The 24,155-nt window shown below is 40.5% G+C and overlaps 1 protein-coding gene across 5 annotated transcripts in view; it reads right to left on the bottom strand.

Annotated features, from left to right (window-relative positions):
- Nucleotides 1–23,363, bottom strand: part of LOC119737400 — a 35,561-nt gene extending 12,198 nt beyond the window's left edge. The window contains exons 1-11 of one of the 5 annotated variants that reach the window (XM_038211725.1): nucleotides 23,225–23,363; nucleotides 22,268–22,511; nucleotides 20,479–20,549; nucleotides 19,605–19,693; nucleotides 18,593–18,738; nucleotides 18,325–18,439; nucleotides 17,500–17,575; nucleotides 16,577–16,771; nucleotides 15,136–15,281; nucleotides 14,631–14,739; nucleotides 11,302–13,098 (exon numbers count right to left, since the gene is read on the bottom strand). In XM_038211725.1, coding sequence (XP_038067653.1) covers nucleotides 12,971–13,098; nucleotides 14,631–14,739; nucleotides 15,136–15,281; nucleotides 16,577–16,771; nucleotides 17,500–17,575; nucleotides 18,325–18,439; nucleotides 18,593–18,738; nucleotides 19,605–19,693; nucleotides 20,479–20,549; nucleotides 22,268–22,308 — 1,116 coding nt within the window. In that variant the 5' untranslated portion in view covers nucleotides 22,309–22,511; nucleotides 23,225–23,363 and the 3' untranslated portion in view covers nucleotides 11,302–12,970. Of the gene's footprint in view, nucleotides 1–2,363; nucleotides 2,445–4,485; nucleotides 4,709–11,301; nucleotides 13,099–14,630; nucleotides 14,740–15,135; nucleotides 15,282–16,576; nucleotides 16,772–17,499; nucleotides 17,576–18,324; nucleotides 18,440–18,592; nucleotides 18,739–19,604; nucleotides 19,694–20,478; nucleotides 20,550–21,945; nucleotides 22,111–22,267; nucleotides 22,538–23,224 lie in introns of those variants that run through there. The other 4 variants (XM_038211727.1, XM_038211728.1, XM_038211726.1 and 1 more) reach the window with 4 other exon arrangements.
- Between the last annotated feature and the right edge of the window lie 792 nt (nucleotides 23,364–24,155).

Consider the following 24,155-nt stretch of genomic DNA (forward strand, 5'->3'; position numbering starts at 1 on the left):
ACCAATTACCAACTTAATTCACTATTGTCATAGATGGATAAATGGACATATGGATAGACAAACAGGTGGTTGTGTATAATAGGATCACCAAAATATAAGCAATTAGTTTCAGGCTTGATTGTGTTAAAAAGGCTAGTTGGCGGTACCTGTATTCCAACGTAAGACTTGAGGATTTTCATAACCGCCCACCGCCTATCGTTGATTTCCCAGCTGTTCTTTTCAGAACCTCGCAAACTCACCAAAAAAAAAAGCCTTTTGTTGTCATAACTTATACAACTACACTCAACCAAAAAAGAAAGTCTCCCTTAATACTTTTTTGTCTAACTTCAAAAACTACTGGGTACATCTTGCTCAAATTATGATTGATCAGTACAGAAATTTCTTAGCAATAATACTCTCTGTTTGGCCCAAAATAGTGGAAATGTGTACACGATTGTGCAATTTATGGCAAATGGTGCAAAAAGGAATTTCTGTACTGATTAGTCGTTATTTGAGCGAGAGGTGCTCAATACTTTTTGAGTTACACAAAAAAGCATTGGGGGAACTTTCTTTTTTGGTTGAGTGTATCATGATTGCAAACCTAGGCTGATTTTCATTTCTGGATCAGTAAAGCAGATAAGGGACAATTAAAAGGAAAGTTCAAAATCGGAGTTTGACCGACACCCGCGCCAAAGCCTTCTTCGAGTAATACCATGGGCCCCTTGCACGGTACTTGATGTAGAGGAAAATCTGGAACTTTAAATAAAAACTGAGGCTATGCTTTACAGTCGTGTGGTTGCTAAGGCAAAGTGTCTGGTGTTGTTAGGCAAAGCTAATGCGATTACGTACTTAGACGCTATAATAGAGCAGTGACATCCATGCACCACAAAAATGGCCTTTTGAACGTTGTGTTTCTCAGAAACTATGCTCAGTATGACTGAAATGTTAAATTATAACGGAAGACGACATTCTAAACTTCACGTCTGTGAAAAATTTCTCGGTCATCGATGCCGAAACGTCAATACTGGTTACTGGTAAAGCTGACCTTCAAGTCTGGAAGAAATCGTTCGAAAACTTCCCCAAATGCATGTATTAAACTCAATTTCTAGGAATCTCTCCAAGTTGTTATTTCACGAGTAGTTCAACACTTATCATCTAAGAATAGCCCGCATTTCAGCTTAATCTGTTGTTGCAAATTTCGACGAGGATTTTCCGTTGACACAACCGACGTGCATTGTTCAGCAAAGCGCCGTATAGGCGCTATACGGTTGACCGATTCCGGCCAAGCGACATAATAACGTATGGTAGATTAGCATATTCATTAGCGTCACTCGTCGACCAATGGAAGCCGGCATAAAGGGTGATATTTATTAATTAATAACTCGTGAAGGAGGCTTTTCTCCAAATTTTTATTGCACACCATAATGGAAAGAAACCTTATCAACATTCGCGAGGCTTGAAAAGCTTGACAGATATTGCAAACGCCAGTGTTACAACTTTCAAAAATGCACGTAGCCAGGCCTATTTTTTCAATTTCAGCGAAAAGTAATGAACATATCACAACGAATACTTGGATCATTATAAGGGAAATAAATCCTGAATGTTGCATGAAGATACGGTCTTCCAAACTGGAGAAATTAATTTTCAAAGATTTCACCCGCCTGCATGAACATGTCTGTGTACATGTAGTTTCATTCAAAATAAAGTGTTACGTAACCTTTAGAAATCGCCCTTCGTAACCACATGACTGTTTATATTTGGAGGAAACTGCTTTCCAAGTTTAACTTGACACCAAAGTTTATAGAAAGGTGTGAAACCTGAACGTGTATTTTACAGAGGCTACGATTAGTACGAACTGAACGTGAATCTGGCATGGTATGAAATAAAATAGTGATCTTTTCATCATTTAATCATAATGTAGGCTATTTGTATAAAAATGTGAATTTGAAACAGTAAATATTTGGATGTGAAGTAGGACTTTGGGTCAAATTAACTTCCATGCTGACCACAGAAACCAATGCGCATATGCCCCCCCCCCAAAAAAAAATGTCCGTCCGACTATTTTTGTCCTTGATCAAGACAAGGAACTTGGTCACGGTGTCCAAAAATGTTGTTGCGCTCAACTGACAATTTGCAGTGAGTGTGTGACTGAAATTAAATGAAACTTATTGGAGTTGAGACCACTGCTATAGTACATGACTTTTGTATCTGCACAACCAAAACCTTTCAAAATTGACCTCGTGTTTTGAGGGGGTTTTAGGGTTTTGTTTGTAGTTAGGCCTATTTCAAAAACAGTTTTTTATGGGGGAAATGTATGTAACGGCACTGTGTGTTTCTGGTTTTGTTTTGTTAATTTGTTTGAAATTGAATGATTTTTTACGTACCTTGGCGTTTTCTCACAACGTTTTCCATGCTCCTGTTTAAGAATTAGAAAAGGTATTTCTCCTCGCTGAGCGGCTTGTTTCCTGCAAATGGAAAAAAAGGTCGGTCAATTGTTTTCCGTGGCCGTCAAATTCAGGAAATTATACGAGTGGCTTTGCTACTGAAATGTTAGCACGGCAATTTGCTGTTCCGACCCTGATAACTCAACAACATTATTATTTTGTTATTAACATAAAGAAGCTGGCCTTATAGTCTATTCACATTAATGCATTGCAATATTGATCTCGTTAAGAAACATCCAAAAAACAAGTCGTATGTGCCACAAAATGTAGTCATCACGGAGTCGAGGATATTTTAACCAACATACATGTATTACAGCAGGATCCGAGTCTAATAGGTACATGGATTCTTACTTCTTATAGGCTAGTGTCTAAAACCTTCCAAACACCTTCTTGCCTTGTTAACCGTCCACTCACAGGTAAAATCCTCAACTAAACTGTGGATGGATTCCATTTTTAATAAACCTCGACCATGAAATTTCGTCGGCTATCCCTCATTTGATGCTCAGTGGCAATTCCATAAAACTGACATGTTGTAATAAAAGAAAAGCATTGCGATACCTTAAAACAGACTTTGGGTGATTGTGAAGAAAAGAAAAAAAAAACAAATTGGAGTGTCTTCCCTGTTCTTGGAGTCAATGATATGGGGGTACTGGGTGGGAATCGGTGTTAAAGGGACTGCATGCACAGGAAAAATCTCCGTAGTAAGTCTGAGGTAACCCTAATAAGGATAACCCCGTTAAAGAAACCAGTGAATTGTTTTCGTATTGCTACAAACATATATGGTCTATAGCTGTCCCTAGTTTTCGTATTGCTACAAACATAAGGTCTATAGCTGTCCCTAGGCGTACCTCACGATACGTCAGACGATCAGACGATCCTCGTGGAGAAAGGGGGTTTAAACCGCTCGGAAAGTGCCTTTAAATGAGCTTGACGACCAGTTATAAAGATCCAATCATTGCCAAGCTCGGCACGAGGGGATACAAATGTTTACAGACACAAAGATGGCAACAAGTAAAACGACAGAACGAACGAAAATCTTTTTTGCCTGGAATTGAATTATTTATTTTAGTTGAAGGTATTATATGATTATCAGAGCTATAAGTATAACTTCCATTAGATTTTTTTTATTGATTTATTGATTTATTGATTTATTTATTGATTGATTGATTGATTTATTTATTTATTTCATTTTATTTATTTTTTAATTATATTTTTTATTTTTTATTTTTTATTATTATTTTGTTTTAATTTTTTAAAGGAAATTGGGGAAGACTTATCAGCATGGCTAGGAGGATATTTTTTTATAAGGAACATTGGGGAAAACTAACCAGCATGGCTAAGAGGATATTTTTTAAAAGGAAAAATGGGGAAGACTAACCAGCATGGCTAGGAGGATATTATTTAGAAGGAAAATTGGGGAAGACTAACCAGCATGGCTAGGAGGATATTTTTTAGAAGGAAAATTGGGGAAGACTAACCAGCATGGCTAGGAGGATATTTTTTAGAAGGAAAAATGGGGAAGACTAACCAGCATGGCTAGGAGGATATTTTTTAGAAGGAAACATGGGGAAGACTAGCCGGCATGGCTAGGAGGATATTTTTAAAAAAGCAAAGTTGGGAAGACTAACCAGCATGGCTCGGAGGGTACTTTTTAGAAAGAAAATTGGCACAGCTAGTAGCCTAGCATGAATAGTGAACGAAGTTTACGTGAGGCCGTACAAACGCAGCGTGGAAAATTTCAAGGATTGTAAGGAACGGATCATTAAAACATACACCGGAAAGTGAAGTGGTTTATAGGTTAGTATAAGTAGTAAGGAATGCCGCCATGTAAAAGCTCTTACCAGTCTGTTTTGGTAAATTTGACAAGAAACCAGAAATTTGTCTAAAAAGCGAGACTCATCAGGTACAGTTCGCTAGACCTTGGGTAGGTTTCGTCTCGAGACTGTACGACCTACCCCGTAAGAACTTTTACGTGTTGATGTTATATCATAATTTATATTTCAAAGAAACGGGGTATTTAATTGGGTTGTAAGAGTATAATTTTCATTAGAGATCAACTCACCTAAAACGATAAGACGTCCGCGCATTAAAGTCGAGGATATGGTGTTAAGAGGTCACGTTCAAAGGTACAAGTACATGTAGTAAAGGAATTGCGTTTCAACGTCAGAAGAATACGTGTTGTTCTTATGGTAGCTGGGAGCAAAGTGTGACGTGACGCCGGCGCGACGCACGGTTTTTGAAAACGTCTAAGATACGCGCGTATCATACGCGCGCGTAATAATGAATCGTTGTGCGTATCAAAAGCAATGAGTGGCACAATATCAGTGCGGGGTCGACGTAAGTAAAAAAAACGCAGCTCAGAGATTTTTAAGGGAATAAATGTGTGCTCCGGAGGTTTTTATCACTCTGTTTAATACCACTTAGAGTCTGGGTGCTGATAATTACCCGAGCCGGAGGCGAGGGTAATTATCAGCACCCAGACTCTAAGTGGTATTAAACAGAGTGATAAATACCGACGGAGTACATATTTATTCCCATTCATAAATACCTTTTCGGTAAAAAAAAATCATATAATTCGTTCAAAACATCCCGATTTTGTTCAACAAATTCACTTTATGCTTTTTGAAACATCCCTCTTGCAAAATAATGGAGTGTTCAGCTGGCGAGTAAGATGAAAACAACCCTTTTATGGAGATTGACGCGCGCGTATCATGTTCTACGCGATGTCGCGCAGAACGCACCTGGCGCGTTGCGTTTTGAATTTAGAACTATAAAATTCTAACTCCCTGGTAGTGTTGCGCATGCCTACGTGAGGATTGTGAACGTTCAACCAATGAAACGATAAGAGGCACTGGATTTTTAGGAGTCCATATTTTATTGACACTGGAAAAGTGTTTAAGACCAGCTAGCCATGTCTTTATCATCCGTTTAATACCGGCCACATGACGGGCTCTCGACCAATAGGAATGGCTAAACTGTCTGAGGTATTTATGAATATAGGTTAAATACAAATTTTTTTTTTTTTTTAGTTAAGCATCTCGTTCATAAAATTTATTACGCGCGTATCTTAGACGTTTTCAAAAAACCGTGCGTCGCGCCGGCGTCACGTCACACTTTGCTCCCAGCTACCATAAGAACAACACGTATTCTTCTGACGTTGAAACGCAATTCCTTTACTACATGTACTTGTACCTTTGAACGTGACCTCTTAACACCATATCCTCGGCTTTAATGAGCGGACGTCTTATCGTTTTAGGTGAGTTGATCTCTAATGAAAATTATACTCTTACAACCCAATTAAATACCCCCTTCCTTGAAATTTAAATTATGATATAACATCAACACGTAAAAGTTCTTACGGGGTAGGTCGTACAGTCTCGAGACGAAACCTACCCAAGGTCTAGCGAACTGTACCTGATGAGTCTCGCTTTTTAGACAAATTTCTGGTTTCTTGTCAAATTTACCAAAACAGACTGGTAAGAGCTTTTACATGCCGGCATTCCTTACTACTTATACTAATCTATAAACTACTTCACTTTCCGGTGTATGTTTTAATGATCCGTTCCTTACAATCCTTGAAATTTCCACGCTGCGTTTGTACGGCCTAACGTAAACTTCCTTTAGTATTCATGCTAGGCTACTAGCTGTGCCAATTTTCTTTCTAAAAAGTACCCTCCGAGCCATGCTGGTTAGTCTTCCCAACTTTGTTTTTTAACAATATCCTCCTAGCCATACTGGTTAGTTTTCCCCAATTTTCCTTCTAAAAAAATATCCTCCTAGCCATGCTGGTTAGTCTTCCCCAATTTTCCTTCTAAAGAATATCCTCCTAGCCATGCTGGTTAGTCTTCCCCAATTTTCCTTCTAAAAAATATCCTCCTAGCCATGCTGGTTAGTCTTCCCCAATTTTCCTTCTTAAAAATATCCTCCTAGCCATGCTGGTTAGTCTTCCCCATTTTTCCTTCTAAAAAATATCCTCCTAACCATGCTGGTTAGTCTTCCCCATTTTTCCTTCTAAAAAATATCCTCCTAACCATGCTGGTTAGTCTTCCCCAATTTTCCTTCTAAAAAATATCCTCCTAGCCATGCTGGTTAGTCTTCCCCAATTTTCTTTTTAAAAAATATCCTCCTAGCCATGCTGGTTAGTTTTCCCCAATGTTCCTTATAAAAAATATCCTCCTAGCCATGCTGATTAGTCTTCCCCAATTTCCTTTTAAAAAATTTAAAAAAAAATAAAAAAAAATAAAAAAATAAAAAACCTTCTAATGGAAGTTATACTTATAGCTCTGATAATCATATAATACCTTCAACTAAAATAAAGAATTCAATTCCAGGCAAAAAAGATTTTCGTTCGTTCTGTCGTTTTACTTGTTGCCATCTTTGTGTCTGTAAACATTTGTATCCCCTCGTGCCGAGCTTGGCAATGATTGGATCTTTATAACTGGTCGTCAAGCTCATTTAAAGGCACTTTCCGAACGGTTTAAACCCCCTTTCTCCACGAGGATCGTCTGATCGTCAGACGTATCGTGAGGTACGCCTAGGGACAGCTATAGACCTTATGTTTGTAGCAATACGAAAAAAAAAAAAAAAAAAAAATTCTCCGTAGTAAGTCTGAGGTAACCCTAATAAGGATAACCCCGTTAAAGAAACCAGTGAATTGTCCGTATGTCTGTCTGATTTGGCTTTACTGTGATCTTTATGACTCGTGAAGATCACAGTAAAATCAAATCTGTGTTGGTGTATACTGGGGTAATAATGAAGCCACATGCTGCCTGCAAATGAATAATTCATTTGCAAAAGCAGATAAAGGCCAGTTTTACAAAAATTGGAGAAACTCCATCCATCTAATAATATTTTTTCCTGAACACTTCAAATCTTTTTCAAATTGTAATTGCCAAGAGTTCTCAAGATATGATGTAATAGGCACTGCAGGGCAGTCCACATTTGTGCACATGTAATTATGGGTTCATTACGTGTTGTGTTAAAGCAGATTTTCTCAAAAGGTGAAAAATTGAAACAACTGTTTGTGCCAAAAAATCTTTAAATTGCAGTTCAATTTGAGCACACCCCGTTGACTGCACAATATTTATTATATCCTCAATGTTCAGTCACTTTGTTCTTAGTGCACGTATCTCACATATACATGTAACTACCAATGCCACCAAATAAAGTTAGGCCAAATAAAAAAAACAAAAAAAACATGTTTAGCGTCCTGCCTTTCTGAAGAAAAAAAAAGGATGGAGGCCCTTTTTCTTTTCTTTTTTCTCCAAAATGGCCGCCCGACCCATTTTCCAAAACGACCGGCCGGGCTATTTCTCAAGATGGCCGCCAGCTTAATTTTTTGAATGGCCGCCATTTGGACTTCAGGAATGACCAGCTTTACATGGGCTAGATGCAACAGACAAAGAGGCCAAAATTATGTTAGTGTTTAAAATGTATCAATTTTTTCGGGGTTTTTTTTTTTTCAATTAAAAAAAAGAAAAAAGGAGGCGGCCTCCAAAAAGGAAGCGGGCGGGGACGCTAAACATTTTTTTGTTATTATTTGGCCTTAGGCTAACCTCGAAAGTGAATCGTCTCAAATTCCCAATTTTTTTAATTTATTTATTTATTTATTATCCACATCCAACAGTAGAATAAAAACCGCCAATTACACCAAGGCTTGTAGTCCGTGGGACGATTATTAAAAACTGCGTAATTACATAATTCACTAGTCACAAGTGTTCGAAGTCGTCTTTCAGTAACTACCAGGGCGTACATGGTGAAGTTCTGCTACGGAATTGAAAATATCAATGGACAAGTTTGGCGACTCCACGCGTGGTTTGTAAATGCAACTACACAATAACAATGATCAAAAGAGGGCGCCAAAAATGTGTGAAAATCGCTATACCGAACGATCGCTATTACGAACAATTTCTGTGGATCTCACAATGTTCGTTATAGCGACGTTCCACTATATGTAATGAAGGGGAACTTGAGATGTAATTTTTGAGTGGTTTTGTAATAAGACGCTTCAACTTATATCTGATATATATGTAATGCCTTTTTTGTCACTGCTATTGAAAAGGGCGAAAGTCTGTTTAAACAAAAATGAATTAACGGCTTTTCGACAAATATCCCGTCCCCCCAAAAAAAAATCATAGAGAAAGGGGACATGGTACAAACATCGCAGACAAAATAGTGAACAAAGTGCCAAGTTTCATATCATTATACTCGCTACAGAATGCACCATTATTGACAGTGGGGTCAAAACGTCAACAGCAAAATATTCAGATTTTTAAAGATAAACTGTACCCTTTTCAACAAATTCATTTTTTTCCATACCGATATTTTCATTTAGTGGGCCCAATTTTTTCCATACCAATATTTTAGGCCCATATGTTTTATTTTAGTATTCCCCTATTTTAGCGTCTGCAAACCTCTATAAAACGGTTTTTGTTTTGGGTTGCCTAGGCCGGGGTCTCCAAATGTACAAAAGCTAAGCCTGAATTATTGTCGGGCCGTAAAAAAATGAAATTTGTAAAAGTACGTTTAAATTACATGTATGATAACTAAACATGGGCAAATACTTGTTTCCGCTCGATGTCTCATTAAAAATTTAATGAATTATATAGCAAATAACCCTTATTTATTTATTTATTTATTTCATTTTCCGGGATATTACAAACAGTGAATTACAGTTAAACAATTACATGTACAAATAACACTAAGTAGTAAACATAACAGAAAACATAACAGAAAACAACACCCAAAAAGCTTCCGCAGGATTACCCAAAAGAAACAAGTTTCTGTCGAGGGGCTCTCCAAACTAATTGGATAACAGTAATTAATACATTTAGGATAAAAATTCATTAAATAAAATATTTATAAAATTAAGCAGTTATTCAAAATATAATTAATATGTGACCGGCTCCACAAAAAAAGGGTATTAAGTTGCGCTGAGCATTATTGTGTAATGGTCCACTCAATGTTGAGAGGGTGAAAATTTTGTCAAAATGTGATTTTCATTTTTTGTCATGACTGACATCTTTGATACCTACAGTTTCAGGTTTCATTCACAGAAATGTTGATTTTGATGAACAAACTGGAAAAAAACAACCATTTTGTGTGCATTGTTCGAATGTTCTACAACAAAGCCAGCTATTTCAACACCTGTTTTCTCAGTTGTGTAATTTCAACTTAAAGGAAATAATTAATATGCAAATACGTCATATCTCCAGAACGGGAGGGGCTATGGAATCCTATTATATACCAAGTGAAAGCTTAAATTGTGGGCTTTCCAACCATGTATATTACTCAATTTCACTTTTTGCGACATAATACCCTTTTTTGTTGAGCCGGTCACATATAATATGATTTTTCGAGGTGAAACTCGAAAATAAAACGCCAGTAGATCATGAAAGTAAAGTTCAACATAACTTGTCTTCTTTTGAACCAGGATATTGGTAGGAGAAATCCTAACGTGAGATCATTAGTCTCACACCTGCGCTGTCGTAATAGGAGGCTTGACCGAAAATTCCAGAAAGATTTTTCCCCGTCCTATTCAAAGCGAAAGTGGTAAGTTCCCCCATCCTACCCCATACATTAGAGTCACAATGTATAGCTCAAAGTCTGGTATTTCTTCATGGCTGGGTCCGCTTCTAATTCTATACGCCAGAAAAGGGGTTCTTTTGTCGTGCTTATACAATGAGTTCGTCGTCATCCCGCATTCCGTAGCCGCCATGGTACGCTTTTCCTTCCCAGAAACTGCATGTACAATATTATTCAACTAAACAGTAGAACGCGGTTATAACGAACAACATGGGATCCATAAAAAAAAAATGTTCATTATAAGTGGTCGTTCGTTATATTGACTGTGCGTTATAATAGAATTTACTGTTTCGGGGGGGCTTAAAGGAGATGTTCGTTTTAGCCAAAATTAGTGTTCGTAATAGCGTAATAGGTACGTTACTATGAACATCTTCATCCCTTAAAAATTCGTTAAAGATCCATTTTCCCTTGAAATTACAGTTAACTAAATTTCCACGGATTTTTCAACATATTAAGCCAGATTAGGAGTCCGTGAAAACACCCTTAAGGAAGTCATTTGTTTACCCATGGAGATAGACCCAGTGTACCGTTACGTATAACCAATGATAATCCTCAGTGGCCAGGGTCATTAAAAAACCGTGAAAATACCCTTACAGGATTAGTCCTATATAAGCCCCATGTGAACGTCCGTGAAACATCTCTTAAAGATTCTTTTCACAGAGAAATGAACTTTTAATGAGGAAAATTTAATTTAAGGAATGAAGATGTGGTCTTCTTGTTTTTCACGGTTAAAATTATGTGTGGAGTGTTGCCTTGAACAGTTAATTCCGGGAAATTTAACTTGAAATGAGCTTTCATTGTGACTAGTCCGATTTCACACAGATTGATCAAATAGGTGACGTAATGCCGAGGGAAATTTTATGGGGATTTCCCTAGCCAGTTTAAATCCGGCAAAAAAAACAAACAATTTGATCTGAACTTGCCTCCAATCCCTATCTTTTGGCCACAACTACCACAAACCGTCCACCCATGAGCAAAAGAATGCCGTGCACGCTCCAGTCCTACACATGGCCCTGTTCCCATTGGATTGTTTTTGGTTAACGTTAATAACGTATCGCGACTTCATTTCCTACGAATGACAAAATCCGATGGGGACAGACGGTAAACTAACGTCCCTGTCTAGTTTACCGCGACCGTCATGTCAAACTACCAGGCCGAAAGTGGTCGCGCAGTGAAATGCCACACGCATTACCCATAATTATGTTGGGTCGTTAAAGACAACTTTACGTCACGCTCGACTAAAAAGGCTAATATAATTAATATAAAGAAAGTAGATAATCACTAAATAAAAACCGCCATTTTAATTGGTGGAATTCACCTTTATTTGACAATGGGAACAAACACTGTTACTATTTTGAGCCTGTCGTTAATAGCCTACATAAACACACGGCATAGGCGACTTTTTTTCACAGCATATTACTTGAATTTAAAGAATGCATATTACTGCAGATACACTATGTACTTTGTACTTCCGTCTTCATTTATTTAACAATTTTGTCTGGAATCCACTTTTTGAACTACCGCGCCACCAAGCAATGTACAATACAATATACAGTTTCCCACAAGTGAGTGTTGTTTCCAGTTGTCTTTTTTTTTCAGGTTCCCTGAAAACACAACTAAAAACGAAACTTTTTTTCCTAATTCAAGCCATGCAATGCGCTTTATTATAATCAAAAGCAATGCAACGTGATTAATAAACTGGACGCCACAATGCATGCATGTTTGTGTTGACAAAACCAATAATGCATGTAGGACAATTTAATATGGCATTGCACCTATGACTTAGTTGCATAAAAGCCTGCAACAACGCCCTCAGTATATCGGAGAATAGCAAGAATTTTTGTTTAAAAAATGGAAAGTGGTTTGGGTTTTTTTCCCACAAAACTGACTGCACAAAATGCAATGCAAAATGAAACTTATTCATTGTAGGCCGATGATAAACTTAATAAGATGGCACGCCCTTAATTACGGGCCTACAATCTACCGTCTATAAATTTGCCGACTTTTCGCAACTAATAATTATTGCAAAAAAAAACTAGGAACCGATTACAAAAAAAATACATGTTCATGAAATATTTATACATGTATTTAACAATTTATTCACGGTTGACTGCTGTGATGTGGGATATGACGTTTTGAACACCCGAGGGCCGCATGGCACCCAAGGCGAATCTTGGAAAAAAAATTTTATTTTGATGCAAAAATCACGAAAACAAACAGCAGTAAACACAGCAATCATGACACTCGAACGTCAACTCACATGCCTGCCGCGTGCTCGAAACAGCTGATCGTCTGCTAGTTCGCTGCTCCCACTCATGTGTAAAAACATGGTGAAAATAGCGTGGGTACCAACGATACAAACGTTTTACACCGTATACGTACCGTACGCACAAAGTCATAGCACACTCCACAGGTAGCGTGTGCCATGACTTTTTACAAACTCAACACGTGATCGTTCTAAGCCAATGAAAATACAGTATTCAAGACAGGTATAACAATGCAATTTCTACATCTACAATCATTGTTTGAAATATCATTTGGATGAGGCTAGACTACATTTTGTGCGCAAATTCACGGGAAGAAATTGTAGAATACACGATATTTCTGATTATGACTAGATCGAACTATAATAATAAGTGGAGCTCTTAAAACATAACTTTTGGCAAGAGCGTGGTGTTTCTTTTCCCTCACCGATCCTAGACCATAACTTGGCCTCCAAGTTAAAGGTTCATTTTCGTCCAAGTACCACCAAAATGCATTGTTTTAGATTTAAGAATCATATATCCAGTTTGTCGCCGTTAACCATCAGGGTAAACGTAAAGAGACATAGCAATAGGTTATTTTTGGTAAAGAAAATATGTTTGTAAAATAAACAATTAAATAAAAATATTTTAGTAAAAAGAAAACACTTCAGTCAAAAAAAATGGCGCCTGTGGTTTCACTATAGCAGGCAATAAAATATCTTATTTCGTCATTGCAGGTGAGCTAGGTTCCCACTTGCTAGCCGTCGTCATACTTTTGTTCACCTTAAGTTCGGTTTGTTTCGTGGACAGCATGGCCTCACCATTAGGAGCCATTGCCAGATACATTCCTGTAATGGGAAAAATAAACCAATAATTTGATGGGGTTTTTCTTGGAGCAGGTAATCGTAAGCACTGACAATGCGCTTTGCAAAATACAATGTCCGGTGAAAACATGAGGAATGCCAGATGAAATGTTATTACATCTTACTTGGAAATACACTTGAAAGCTTAACACTAACAAATAGGCCAATTTACGACGGGGGTGCTGTGGTCCAATGGTTACGGTATTCGACTCGTGTGCCGTGGTACAATCCTGGCCGTGGGAACATGGTGCTTGTGCTCTTGAACAAGGCACTTTACCACTATTGCTTCGTCCTTCGGATGGGACGTAAAGCCGTAGGTCCTGTGGGTTAATTGTGTAGGCCTAATGCACGTTAAAGAACCCAGTAACACTTGTCGCTAAGAGAAGGGGTTCGCCCCGGTGTTTCTGGCAGTGGCTGCCGCACCTTGTAAAACCCTAGATGGAATATTTCGGAGGACCAAGGACCAAGTACCAAGTACGAGTAGGCCTACAACTGTATTTGAAATCCTCGAATGGGCACCTGCATAACCTTGGGTGTTTATTACGGGCGTACTGAAAACCCCGTTTGCAAGTGACCCGCGAACCATGTTCTCATGTATTACGAACACCCAAGTGCATGTGGAGTGCAGCAGCTGGGCAAAGATTCAAGATGGAAGCGGCCATGTTAAATTGCCGAATGAAAAGAAGGGAAACCAATAATCTTGCGAAAATAATTGAAATCCAGGACAGCTGTAAATTGCCAAAGACAAGCCCACTCTATTATCACTTAAAATTTCAATTTTGTATCATTTAACTCTAAAAGGGCCGGGTTATTTTGACCATCTCTCAGCCGGGGGGGGGGGGGGATTCCGCAAGATATCGGCCATCGAGTGACGAAGATTTTTGAAACTCGGTACATGCATACAGCAACTCTTCATGAACATAGGCTACCCAAGAAATTTCATGACTATAGGTCAAAGGGTTTGAAATTATGGCTAATTAATTATTCATATGTACGACTGGTAATTCTGGGCTATGTACACGACGTATATGGGGAAATTCAGTTGTCACGGCGCGTAGCGCCGTAAAATTTTTCGCTGCGCGACAACCCCTGGTCCGATATTTATATTTTGGGTGTCAAAAGATGCGTAAGGCTCGAGGCTAAAATGTCATAACAGCTCGGGTCGCGAAAAACGTTTTTTTAAGGCTATCGCGGAAAAAGTCGAGGGGGACGGATTCCGCCCCCCCCCCCCGGTCCCTTTTAAGATTAATAGTATGTACTGGTCCTGTATTGAATGATGGCTTTCAGTTTTATGCACAAAACTTAACGCAAGTTGAGTTAGGAGCCTCATGCAGTCCGCCCGGTATCTGTGTTCTTGACGTTCTTCATCTACTCCCAATTAAAGTGGGGAGTGAAAATCCCGTCCGCGAAGACGCGAACACCCTACTTGAGTTGGTTCTCGTGTTAACAGGAGAACGGGTTTCGAATGTGCCCTATGTGCGTCTATTATTGAGACTTCTTTAAAGTCGTCACGTTACCTTTTGCCACAACGCTCTCTAAAGAAAACCCATTCTGGTAATGCTTCTGGTACCAGAAGCGGGGATCCGTTGGTATATCCTTCTTGTTAAGCATGTACTTGGGAAAATCCTACACAAACAAACAAAATAAAATGACAATTATCATTTTGTTTGATACATTTCGTTATATTTTAGACATAGACTGGATTTAAACGATGACCCATTACCATTTTCGTTTCCAATAGTTAATTTACCATTGACGACCAAAATAAGAATGTTCAAAACCTGTTTTCAGTGGATATTACACTTTTCGATAAAACAGTGAACAACCATGGACGAAACAGCGCTTTGTCATTTTTCACACGCGAGCAGCGTAGTTTTTGTGAAGGCTTCGTGAGAACAATAATATTATTACATTGCGCATAATAATTCACGAATGTGATTGGTCGAAGCATCGTAGTTTTTCAATGGGATGGGTATATTATTCGTCCGTTTGACTGTCCCGTGCTCAACAAAACCAACTTACCATAGCTGATACAGTATTGCCAGCGGTACCCACTGGTGTGGTACTCTCTGGCTGTTTCTTGTTGGGCTTGAGGGGCTGTAAGGAGTAGGCCAACACGTTGCCGCTTCGAGGTTGGCCACCGTAGTACGAGTACCCATGGAAGATGCCTTGAAAACAATTGCAAAGAAGTTCCGTGAAGTTGATTTGTATACTTAATTAGTTTGAGCTTCAAGTTGTCAGTCACCATACAATGGCATATTCCCCGGACATTAGGACTTTTAGCTCTCAAACACGAATAGTCTCGCCTATAGTCGAACAGGACCCGAAAGTGTCGGGGATTCAGTCTGTCAGTCGGGGAGTCAGTCGGGGAGTCAGTCAGTCAGTCAGTTGTCCGGGTTTCCAGTGCCCATCTTCAGAAGGGGCACAATTTTAATGTTGCCAGCGGGGTAGGCCTACTTGTGCTTTCGAGGGACAGTTTTCCAACTCGAGAATTATCGCGCCGAGGAGCACTATTGTTTCTGATGGCCGATTTTCCATCTCGAGAGGGGCACAATTTTGTTATTACGAGAGGGGTATTTGTGCTTTCGAGGGATAGTTTTCCATCTCGAGAGGGTGCGCAATCTTGTGAATGTGAGAGGGGTACTTGTGTTTTTGAGGGTCAGTTTGAATTACAAGAGAGGAGACAATTATATTTGTAGCGCTATCATATCGCTTTCTACGTGTGCGTTTGAGGGGTAGTTCAGTTTCTCGAAGGGTCAAATTCAATTTTGTTGACACTTTGTTTTGACACTTTTGTTGACCTTGGAAAATCTGGGAGTGAAACAAAAGTGACCCCCTGCCAACCCACCCCAGGAATAATTTATTGTGGATCTGCCCTTGGTGCCCCCCCCCCTTAAAAATGTTGGTGCTTCCTGGGCAGCAGTGGCGTCACCAGACTTTTCAGTCTGGGGGGGGGGGGCACAGCGGGGGCACCAGCATTTGATGGGGGGGCACTTAGGTGGATACGGATCGCCGTCCTGGGGGAGGGGTCTAAGCCCCCCTCCCCTTTGGAAAATTTTCGCATACGGAGGATGGGCTAGATGCAAAATGGTGCCACATTTGATGCTAAATTCGATCTGAAGATATCTCCAGAAATTGCTATTTTCGAGGTAATGATTTTAACAACGCGCAGAATTTTTTTTTTACCAACCCAAATCTCAGATGGGGGGGCACTCGGGGGGGCACTAGGTTTTCCAGGGGGGGCACGTGCCCCCCTGGCCCCCCCTTGGCGACGCCACTGCTGGGCAGCGCCACCTAAAAAAAAACCTGCCTACGCCACATGCTTCATTGTCGTTGCTGATGTCGTCAACATCATCCATTGTCGCCGATGTCATCAGTCATACCGTAGTCGTCACTACAGTCACCGTCATTGTCGATGTGTTTTGTCGTCATCGTTGTCTGTGGATCAAACCATGGCACCTACTCTGCTTGCTGTAAGTCGTAAACACAACCTTGTCTTTCTGAATGCTGAGATACAACTGTTGCTTCCCGTCGATGTAAATATCATATGCAACGACCGGTGGTCCTCGCCAGGCAAATGACGGGCCAAGGACAATGAATGGCATCTCGTCGGTGTCGTTTTCAAGCGTTTGGATGACCTCGATCTTTGGGATGCCATCTGGGGGGGGGGGGGGAGAACGGAATAGCTATCCAGTTAATCTGGACCAAACTCCGGTTAGTTCGCAGATTCCAAAATAAGGTGGGATTTCTTTGATAGAGTTACATTTTGTTAGTGGACATCGTGAATATTCAAAGTTACAATTCGGGTCTAGTCCATGTTCATTGAAGTACTGATCATTGTCTTGTATATAAAATTCTTGATTTCATTCACATATACATTTTGTGTCTATGATAAATTATTTTGCTTTCTTTACTTGGGTTGATCAGCAAGCCCAACTAAATTTCTAGACTTGTTCTGGTCTAGCCGTGACAAACACCTTTACGAGCAGTGGCGGGATGGGGGGGAGGCAACTTGCGACATTTGCCCTTTATATTTGAAACGAAGGTGCCGGTATGAAAGCACCTCACACAGAAATATGCCGCCACGAACTGAGCACCACGTGTTGTTCGATATATAGTTCCCAACACGCATTGAACAGGGTTCCTAATCGGCTAGACGGTGTCCATCCCCCCTCCCCCTTTAAAGAATAATGGAGTGATATACGCTGGTAGAGAAATTCATGGTGTCGCTGTAAATTAACACTCTGGTAAATAATTGTACTGACATAAAGCCTGTCGTTAATCAATTTTAATACAGTTTGAAAATCACCAAATCCGTATAGGTAGATTATTATCTGGGGGAAAATGTAACTTAAAAGGCGAATGTCACCTTCGTGCCAAACTTACCTTGCCAAACCACCTTGAAGATGACCCAAATAAACAAGGACGGTTCGCCAGCAATCTCAGGTTTTCTCTCAACAGCCTGTATAATACATTAAGGAATAAGAAGCGTGACAACTCGTTTTCGACGCTGACTACCGTGCCAGTTACCGTCATCCCGAGTCCATTTGACGATTTGGTGAAACAATAAATGAGCTATAAGTTGTCTGAATTCAACAAAATGACGCGATAAATTATATTAGTATCTTAATAAGTGGTGTAATATCAGTGGAGCATGGAATATTATGTTGATTTGAAGAACCGTAAACTGAAGTTCTAGAATCAACATCTGGTAAATCATCTTAAACATTTCAATGTGCCACCTTTTGACTTCCCAATGGCAACGAACCTCTTACTTTTGCAAGACAAGGCAAGTCTAGTGAAACTGGTCTCAGACAAGTCTATAATAGTCACAGTGCACATAATTAGGTATAAAAGCATGATGAAGGCTAACAAGTTGTAACCTAGCTAGCTCGCACATGTAACAACGAAATAAGATGGCTGCTACACGTGTAAAGCCATCGGTGCCATATTTTTTTTTCTAAAGGATTTTGTTTTTAATAAACTGTTCTATGTACAAAGAAGACACTGGGACCAGCAAAACATTAGCCAGCCTCGATGGACCCTTCCCAGTGTCGTTCGCACTTAACCAACTAGATCACGACTTTGGGTCAGGTGATGACTGCGACAGCTCAGTCAAACCTAGTCCCAAGCACTACGAGAAACGTCCCCCAACCCAGGATGGGCGGGGCTTATACATGGCCAAATCCTGAACGGCCCATTCTAGCTCACCAGCATCAGTTGAGGCACTTGATATCCGTGAAATGTGCGCAGAAGGTCCAGAATGAATTCAATGCCAAAACCCTCGATGTTCGTGCCGTTTATCTGAAACAGCTTATCGCCGGTCCTGGAAGAACACATCGAACACAAATTATCCAAATAGTGATGCATTTTAAAATGTCCAGATTTTGTCTCGATTTGTTTGGGGTGAAACTTGAAAGCTAGCACCGACAGTAAATTTTAACCTTTGATCAGAAAATCCTGGCGATTCAGTTCTTACCGGAAACCCGCGGAATAAGCTAAGCCGTCTTTGGCGACGTTTTGAAGGACGTACTGGCCATCTATGTCGTTCAAGTCCGCATCAAAGTCCACCAATTTCCCGCCGACAGCTTTAAAGTTGGGGAGAAACATGGGGCCCCCAAATTCCTAAATCGATATTGAAATAATAGAATCTGCAGTTGGGTAGCACGGTCATTTTTATTGGGTAGGGGAATTTTTTGAAAAGGGCTCTTGCACATCCGTGGTGAAATGTAGACAGGTTTTTTTCTCCGGACACTTGGCCTCCATAAGATCAAAAAGCGGGGTGGGGGGGGGGGTACCATCTGGCGATGGGGGCGCTGTTCAAAACCGATGATTATGCACACAAACGGCCAATATAATTATGGTGCTTTCCAGGACGATACATGTGCGAAATTCACTAAAAGGCACCCAAAACGGCAGATGCCACAAAAAAGGGCACCACTTCTTTTTCAAAAAGGGCACTTGCTCCGAAAAAAATGCACTTCTTAAAAAAGGGGCACTCTTTATTGGGGGGGGGGGGGGATAAGCCCGTTGAAAAAAGGGCATTTGAATGGAAAAAGGCAGTCTTTATAAAATATTGGGGGGGGTATTGGGGGGGGGGTAAATACCCCCCCCCCCCCCTCCTCTCCCCCGCTGGCTACGCCTATGATCTGATTAAAACTTAAAAGACATTAATTTAAAAATAAACATAATTACCTAGATACGTGCGGATAAGACTCCGGTATTATTATTATTACTATTAATTAAAGGGAGGAAGCGGGGTTTTTTTTAGGGGGGGGGGGGGGGTCCGCAAAGTTACGAAAAAGCCTTTGTTGTTTGGTTGGTTGTTTAAACATGGGCAGGCAGCTCCTTGCTACATTTTGTATATAACATTCAAAATTTACTTATATGTGGTTTTGTTCCTCCTTCCATTGACGCCCCGCCCCGAAAGTGGTACCGAAGCACAAATTATGCAAAGTCTGTACTCGCATTATGCAAGTGAGTATACTTACGGGAGCGTTAGCCTGGTGGGTTTCTTGAGCTGATCTTTGTTCACATGCAGCCTCATCGGGCGATTGGGTTACCTTCTCCGGGCTTGTTCCTTAATGGGCCAATGACCAATTCATTAATTAATTGACCATTGTCATCGATGGATAAATGGACAGGTGGATAGACGAACAGGTGCATGTTTGGTAGGAAAATAAAAGCAAAGAGTTTCAGGTTCGATTGAGGTAAAAAGGCTAGTTCGGTGCATGTATTTCAACGTAAAGATTTGAGGATTTCCATAACCGCCCACCGCCTATCGAAATCCTCTTTATCTACTGAAGACAGGCTGGGATTACCGAAACGTCGTTTCCAGCTGTTTCTTTCAAAACCTCGCAAACTCACCCCCAAAAAAGAAGCTATTCGTTGTCACATGGTAAACAACTATCCTTATTGCCAACCTACTCGTGCTGATTTTACTTTTTGGATTAGCAAAGCAGATAAGGACAAATGGAAAGTTGGGGACCGAGTCTGCAATCCGAGTGAGGACGGATAAGTCCGGACGAAAGTTGAAGTGTGCTATACGAATAATATCTTCAGTAAAGGAGCTGTCAAAAATGTCTCATAACCCTCATACGTCGGCTTTGCGCGCATACGATTGACTTAGAGGACTTGTGAGGACATTAAAACTTTTCCCTTTATTTTGACCTAAAATATTTCAGTCAAACCCTTCTTCCGGCAATAACATGAGCACTTTGCAAGGTAAGGTTGATATAGAGGCTGAAATGGAAAGCTTTGCCCACTGCTATTTCGCTTTTCATCACGAAAATGATGCAGGAGTCCGGGACACTGTGTTTTTGCTTTTGTTTGTTGATTTGTTTATTTTTGAGTGATGATACGTACCTTTTTGGCGTTTTCTCGCAACGTTTCCCATGTTCATACAAAAGATGTGTTCTCCTCGAGCAGCTAGTTTCCTGCAAATGGGATAAAAGGTCGGTACGTTGTTATCGGTGTCTGTCAAAATCGAGGAAGTACATGTGGCTTTGTGATTGAAATTATAGAGGACTCTCACCGATCCACGTGACCCGACCAATATCCGGTGTCACGGTCTCACTTCTCCGGCGTGCTAGCTTCTCCGGGTTGATTCGGCGGATAATTGAGCACGTTACAGTGCACGTTACATGATCACGATTCATGCTCATGTGTCCGCTGTGCTTACTTTTCCTCGGGCTGTTTTCTGAAGTCTACCAAGCCCAATAACACAGTGAGGGACACCCAAGAATGTGTTATGTAACACTTCCTGTGGGTCAAGTCATTCCATGGTCTTGCAAGCATTCTGATTTGTGTTCCCAGCGTCATGCATGTGTGTGTTCATGGAGGAATAATTAAGAACGAACTCCTTGGTCCGTGTTCCTTGCTCGTTCGTGGTCCATTTTGTCCTTATTTTTGCAACCACGGCTTAAAATAAATGTGCATTTCAATTCAAGTCTTTAATATTGGGAGTTAATAGTGCGCGCCACGAAAATTCTATGCAAACAAATATCTTACGTACACAAGTACAGCCCCGAAAAACTCAGCACACTAATACAGTGACGAAAATGTACACTACTGCGCAATTTTGTGCATGCGTGTTGAAGCGATATTTCCCTTTTGGAGAAGCTAGCACGCCGGAGAAGTGAGACCGTGACACCGGGTAGCGGAAAGTTTGTACCGGAAAGATCGTATAGCGCCGCGCGCAGTAGGTAGTCGGGCAAGCCTTCAAATCTGTGATGGACGGATGGCAAAAACCACGATGAGTCAATAAAAAGTGCTGGGTGGACACGATTATGATAAACGGACCCACGGCACCATAGTGACCATTATGCCATTTGATAACGATTTTGCGTTTATTTTACGTGAAAATATAACGCTACGGTCTGAATCATTGAAGCCCGGTTCATACTTCATGCGAATGCGAATTAAGCGAATTTGACGTCATATAACATTTGCTGCAAAATTCGCCCGAGTTGAAATATATTTAACTTTTACGAATTTGCAGCGCAAATACTTGCCATGAACTGCCATAAATTTGCGTTCACTTTGCGGCTTTCGCGCCGAGTATGAACCGGGCTTAAAAGCCCGATTCAACTGAGTTGAACATATTTCACCTCGGACGAATTTCGCAGCGAACGTTTCATGACGTCAAATTCGCTTCGCATTTGCGTGAAGTATATGAACCGGGCTTGGTAACGGTTTACAACGCACGACGTGGTTGCTAACCAAACGTTCGTGATACTTTGACACGTACCTGCAACTTAATACAATTATATTTTGAAACAAATCAATATGGCCCTGATCCCCTGAAACATTTCAGCTCAGTTGGTACGATACCTTTACGTGAACTGTGTATCATTGAGTCGATTAACATATGAGGTAAACTAAGAGTGAATCCTTGATCTCGTTAGCCAGCATAACAAGGACAAACCAAAGCAAGACATGCTACAAAGTAGTCCGCAAATGGATACACTATCTGAACACACAGTCATACTGTTACCATGCAGCTATAAACACAGACTGACAAAGTGCATTGTAAGTGTAACCTGGACAGTGAATCGTCTCAAATTACCCATGCACCAAAGCTGGGCACGTGCTGCAGAGCTTATAATACAAACTGGTCGACTCACAAAAGGCGTGACGATCAAAACGACCTTACCTGGTGCGTACACGGTACGGTCGGAACAGCAAAACGTGCATGCGTGATGTAAAGTAGGGTAGCTTCACTTGCAGATTCGGCAGCGCAAATTGAAGTTGCAATGGGCACTAGACAAAATGGAGGATCTTCCTCCATGAGTGAACACAGTGCCAAGTTTCATATCATTAGCCACTACGGAATCCACACTCGAAGGTCATCGGCGGTGCTAGTGGGGTCAAAATATCAACGGGAAAGTATTCGTAGTCTAGTCATGGGCGCCGCCCCCCCCCCTGGAAAAGCAAAAAAAAGGAGGGGAAAAAAGAGGAGTGAAGTCATATTATTTGCTATTAATTTAATACACATTTAATGTGCTAGAGAACATACAAGGAATTGGGGGGGGGGGGCATTGCTTTGCCCGCCCCCCTAGAAAAAAATCCTAGCTGGCGACGCCCGTGTTCGTAGTTTTAAGATAAAGTGTACCCTTTTTAACAAATTCGATTTATTATTCAATGGCTGACTCGTGGATTCTTCCAAGAAACTAGACAATAGTTATTATTTAACTATATACCTGTAATTGTTAATGGTCTCCTTAGTTTTCATCGTTAAATTATGTGCAGTGTAACCTTGAACGGTATAGTTCCGGGAGTCAATTTGAAAATGAGCTTTCATTGTGACTGGTCCGATTTCACACAGATTGATCCAAATAGGTGACGTAATGCAAAGGGAAACTTAATGGGGATTTCCCTACCCAGTGTAAGTCCGGCAAAACAACTTAATCTAGACTTGCCTCCAGTCAAGCTTTTGACCTCAACTTAACAAGAAACATCCATCCACATGACATGTAAACCAAAAAAATACGTGCACGTTGGCTAAAGAACAAACAACATTGACTGTTTGTGTAAAGCTTGAACAGATCAAAACTTAATAATACACTTAATAAAATACCACATAAAAACATAATTCCGTAACAAAACTCACCAATGACTTTTTACCAGTGCAAATGCACACAGCTAGCGCAGGGCACCCAAGAATATCAAGGAAAAGAGAAGATCGAAGCACATGAATAATGTACAACTCACTTCTATGCCGCTGGTCTGCTAACTGAGTGGTATGTGGCCTTACATTGGAGAGCTCATATAGGGACTATTGTTCCTGTGGGTTCGTGTTACTGGGAAACAGGAAAACCACTACTATGAAAGGATAGGGGACATCTAATAAAACAGACTAGATTTATTCAGGGGGGGGCTACTCCTATACTAAAAACACTAATGAAAAATGCATTGAAAAAATTAATTCAAGTCTTAGCCAAGTAATTCGGACGCGGCTTCTCTCTAGCCCACGGCTCGATAGTTGCAGACCAGTAAATATAAAGTTGCCATAGATCCCAGTAATAAATACCCCATTTCCAAAATACAGGAATAAATCTCCGTGTTTATCATCTGTCATTTTCTTTCACTTTTTTTTGTTGGGGGGGTTTAAATCCGATGACTTTTTCCCTCCGAGAAATTTCGATCCAGAGATGATAACCCCTAAAAGTAGTCCTGTGCCCATCGCCATTTTGAAAGATGATGCCTGCGCTCCATTGTTTAATAGAACAATTTTAGGGCCCAATGTCGTCCAAATTGCACAGAAATACGAGCTCGCAGTCCTGTTAACGGCTTCCAACCTTCCTTTTTTACAAACCCTCAAGTTCATGGTCCACAAAATGCTCCAATAAAATGCAAATCGTGATTTGGCTGACGCGCGTACAGGCACTGGGCCTATTTTATACTGGCCTGCAACCTGATGCAAGCCACGCCCAATGCTGTTTTGACCAATCACAGCGGTGTCTTTTATCCGACATGCGTGCACGCCATAGAGCTGTGCACGACGCGCGCGCACGGCCCTGCTGGACAGCAGTATCCGGTTC

The sequence above is a fragment of the Patiria miniata genome, unplaced genomic scaffold (genome assembly GCF_015706575.1).
Source record: "Patiria miniata isolate m_02_andy unplaced genomic scaffold, ASM1570657v1 HiC_scaffold_3, whole genome shotgun sequence".
Classification (NCBI taxonomy): Eukaryota; Metazoa; Echinodermata; class Asteroidea; order Valvatida; family Asterinidae; genus Patiria; species Patiria miniata.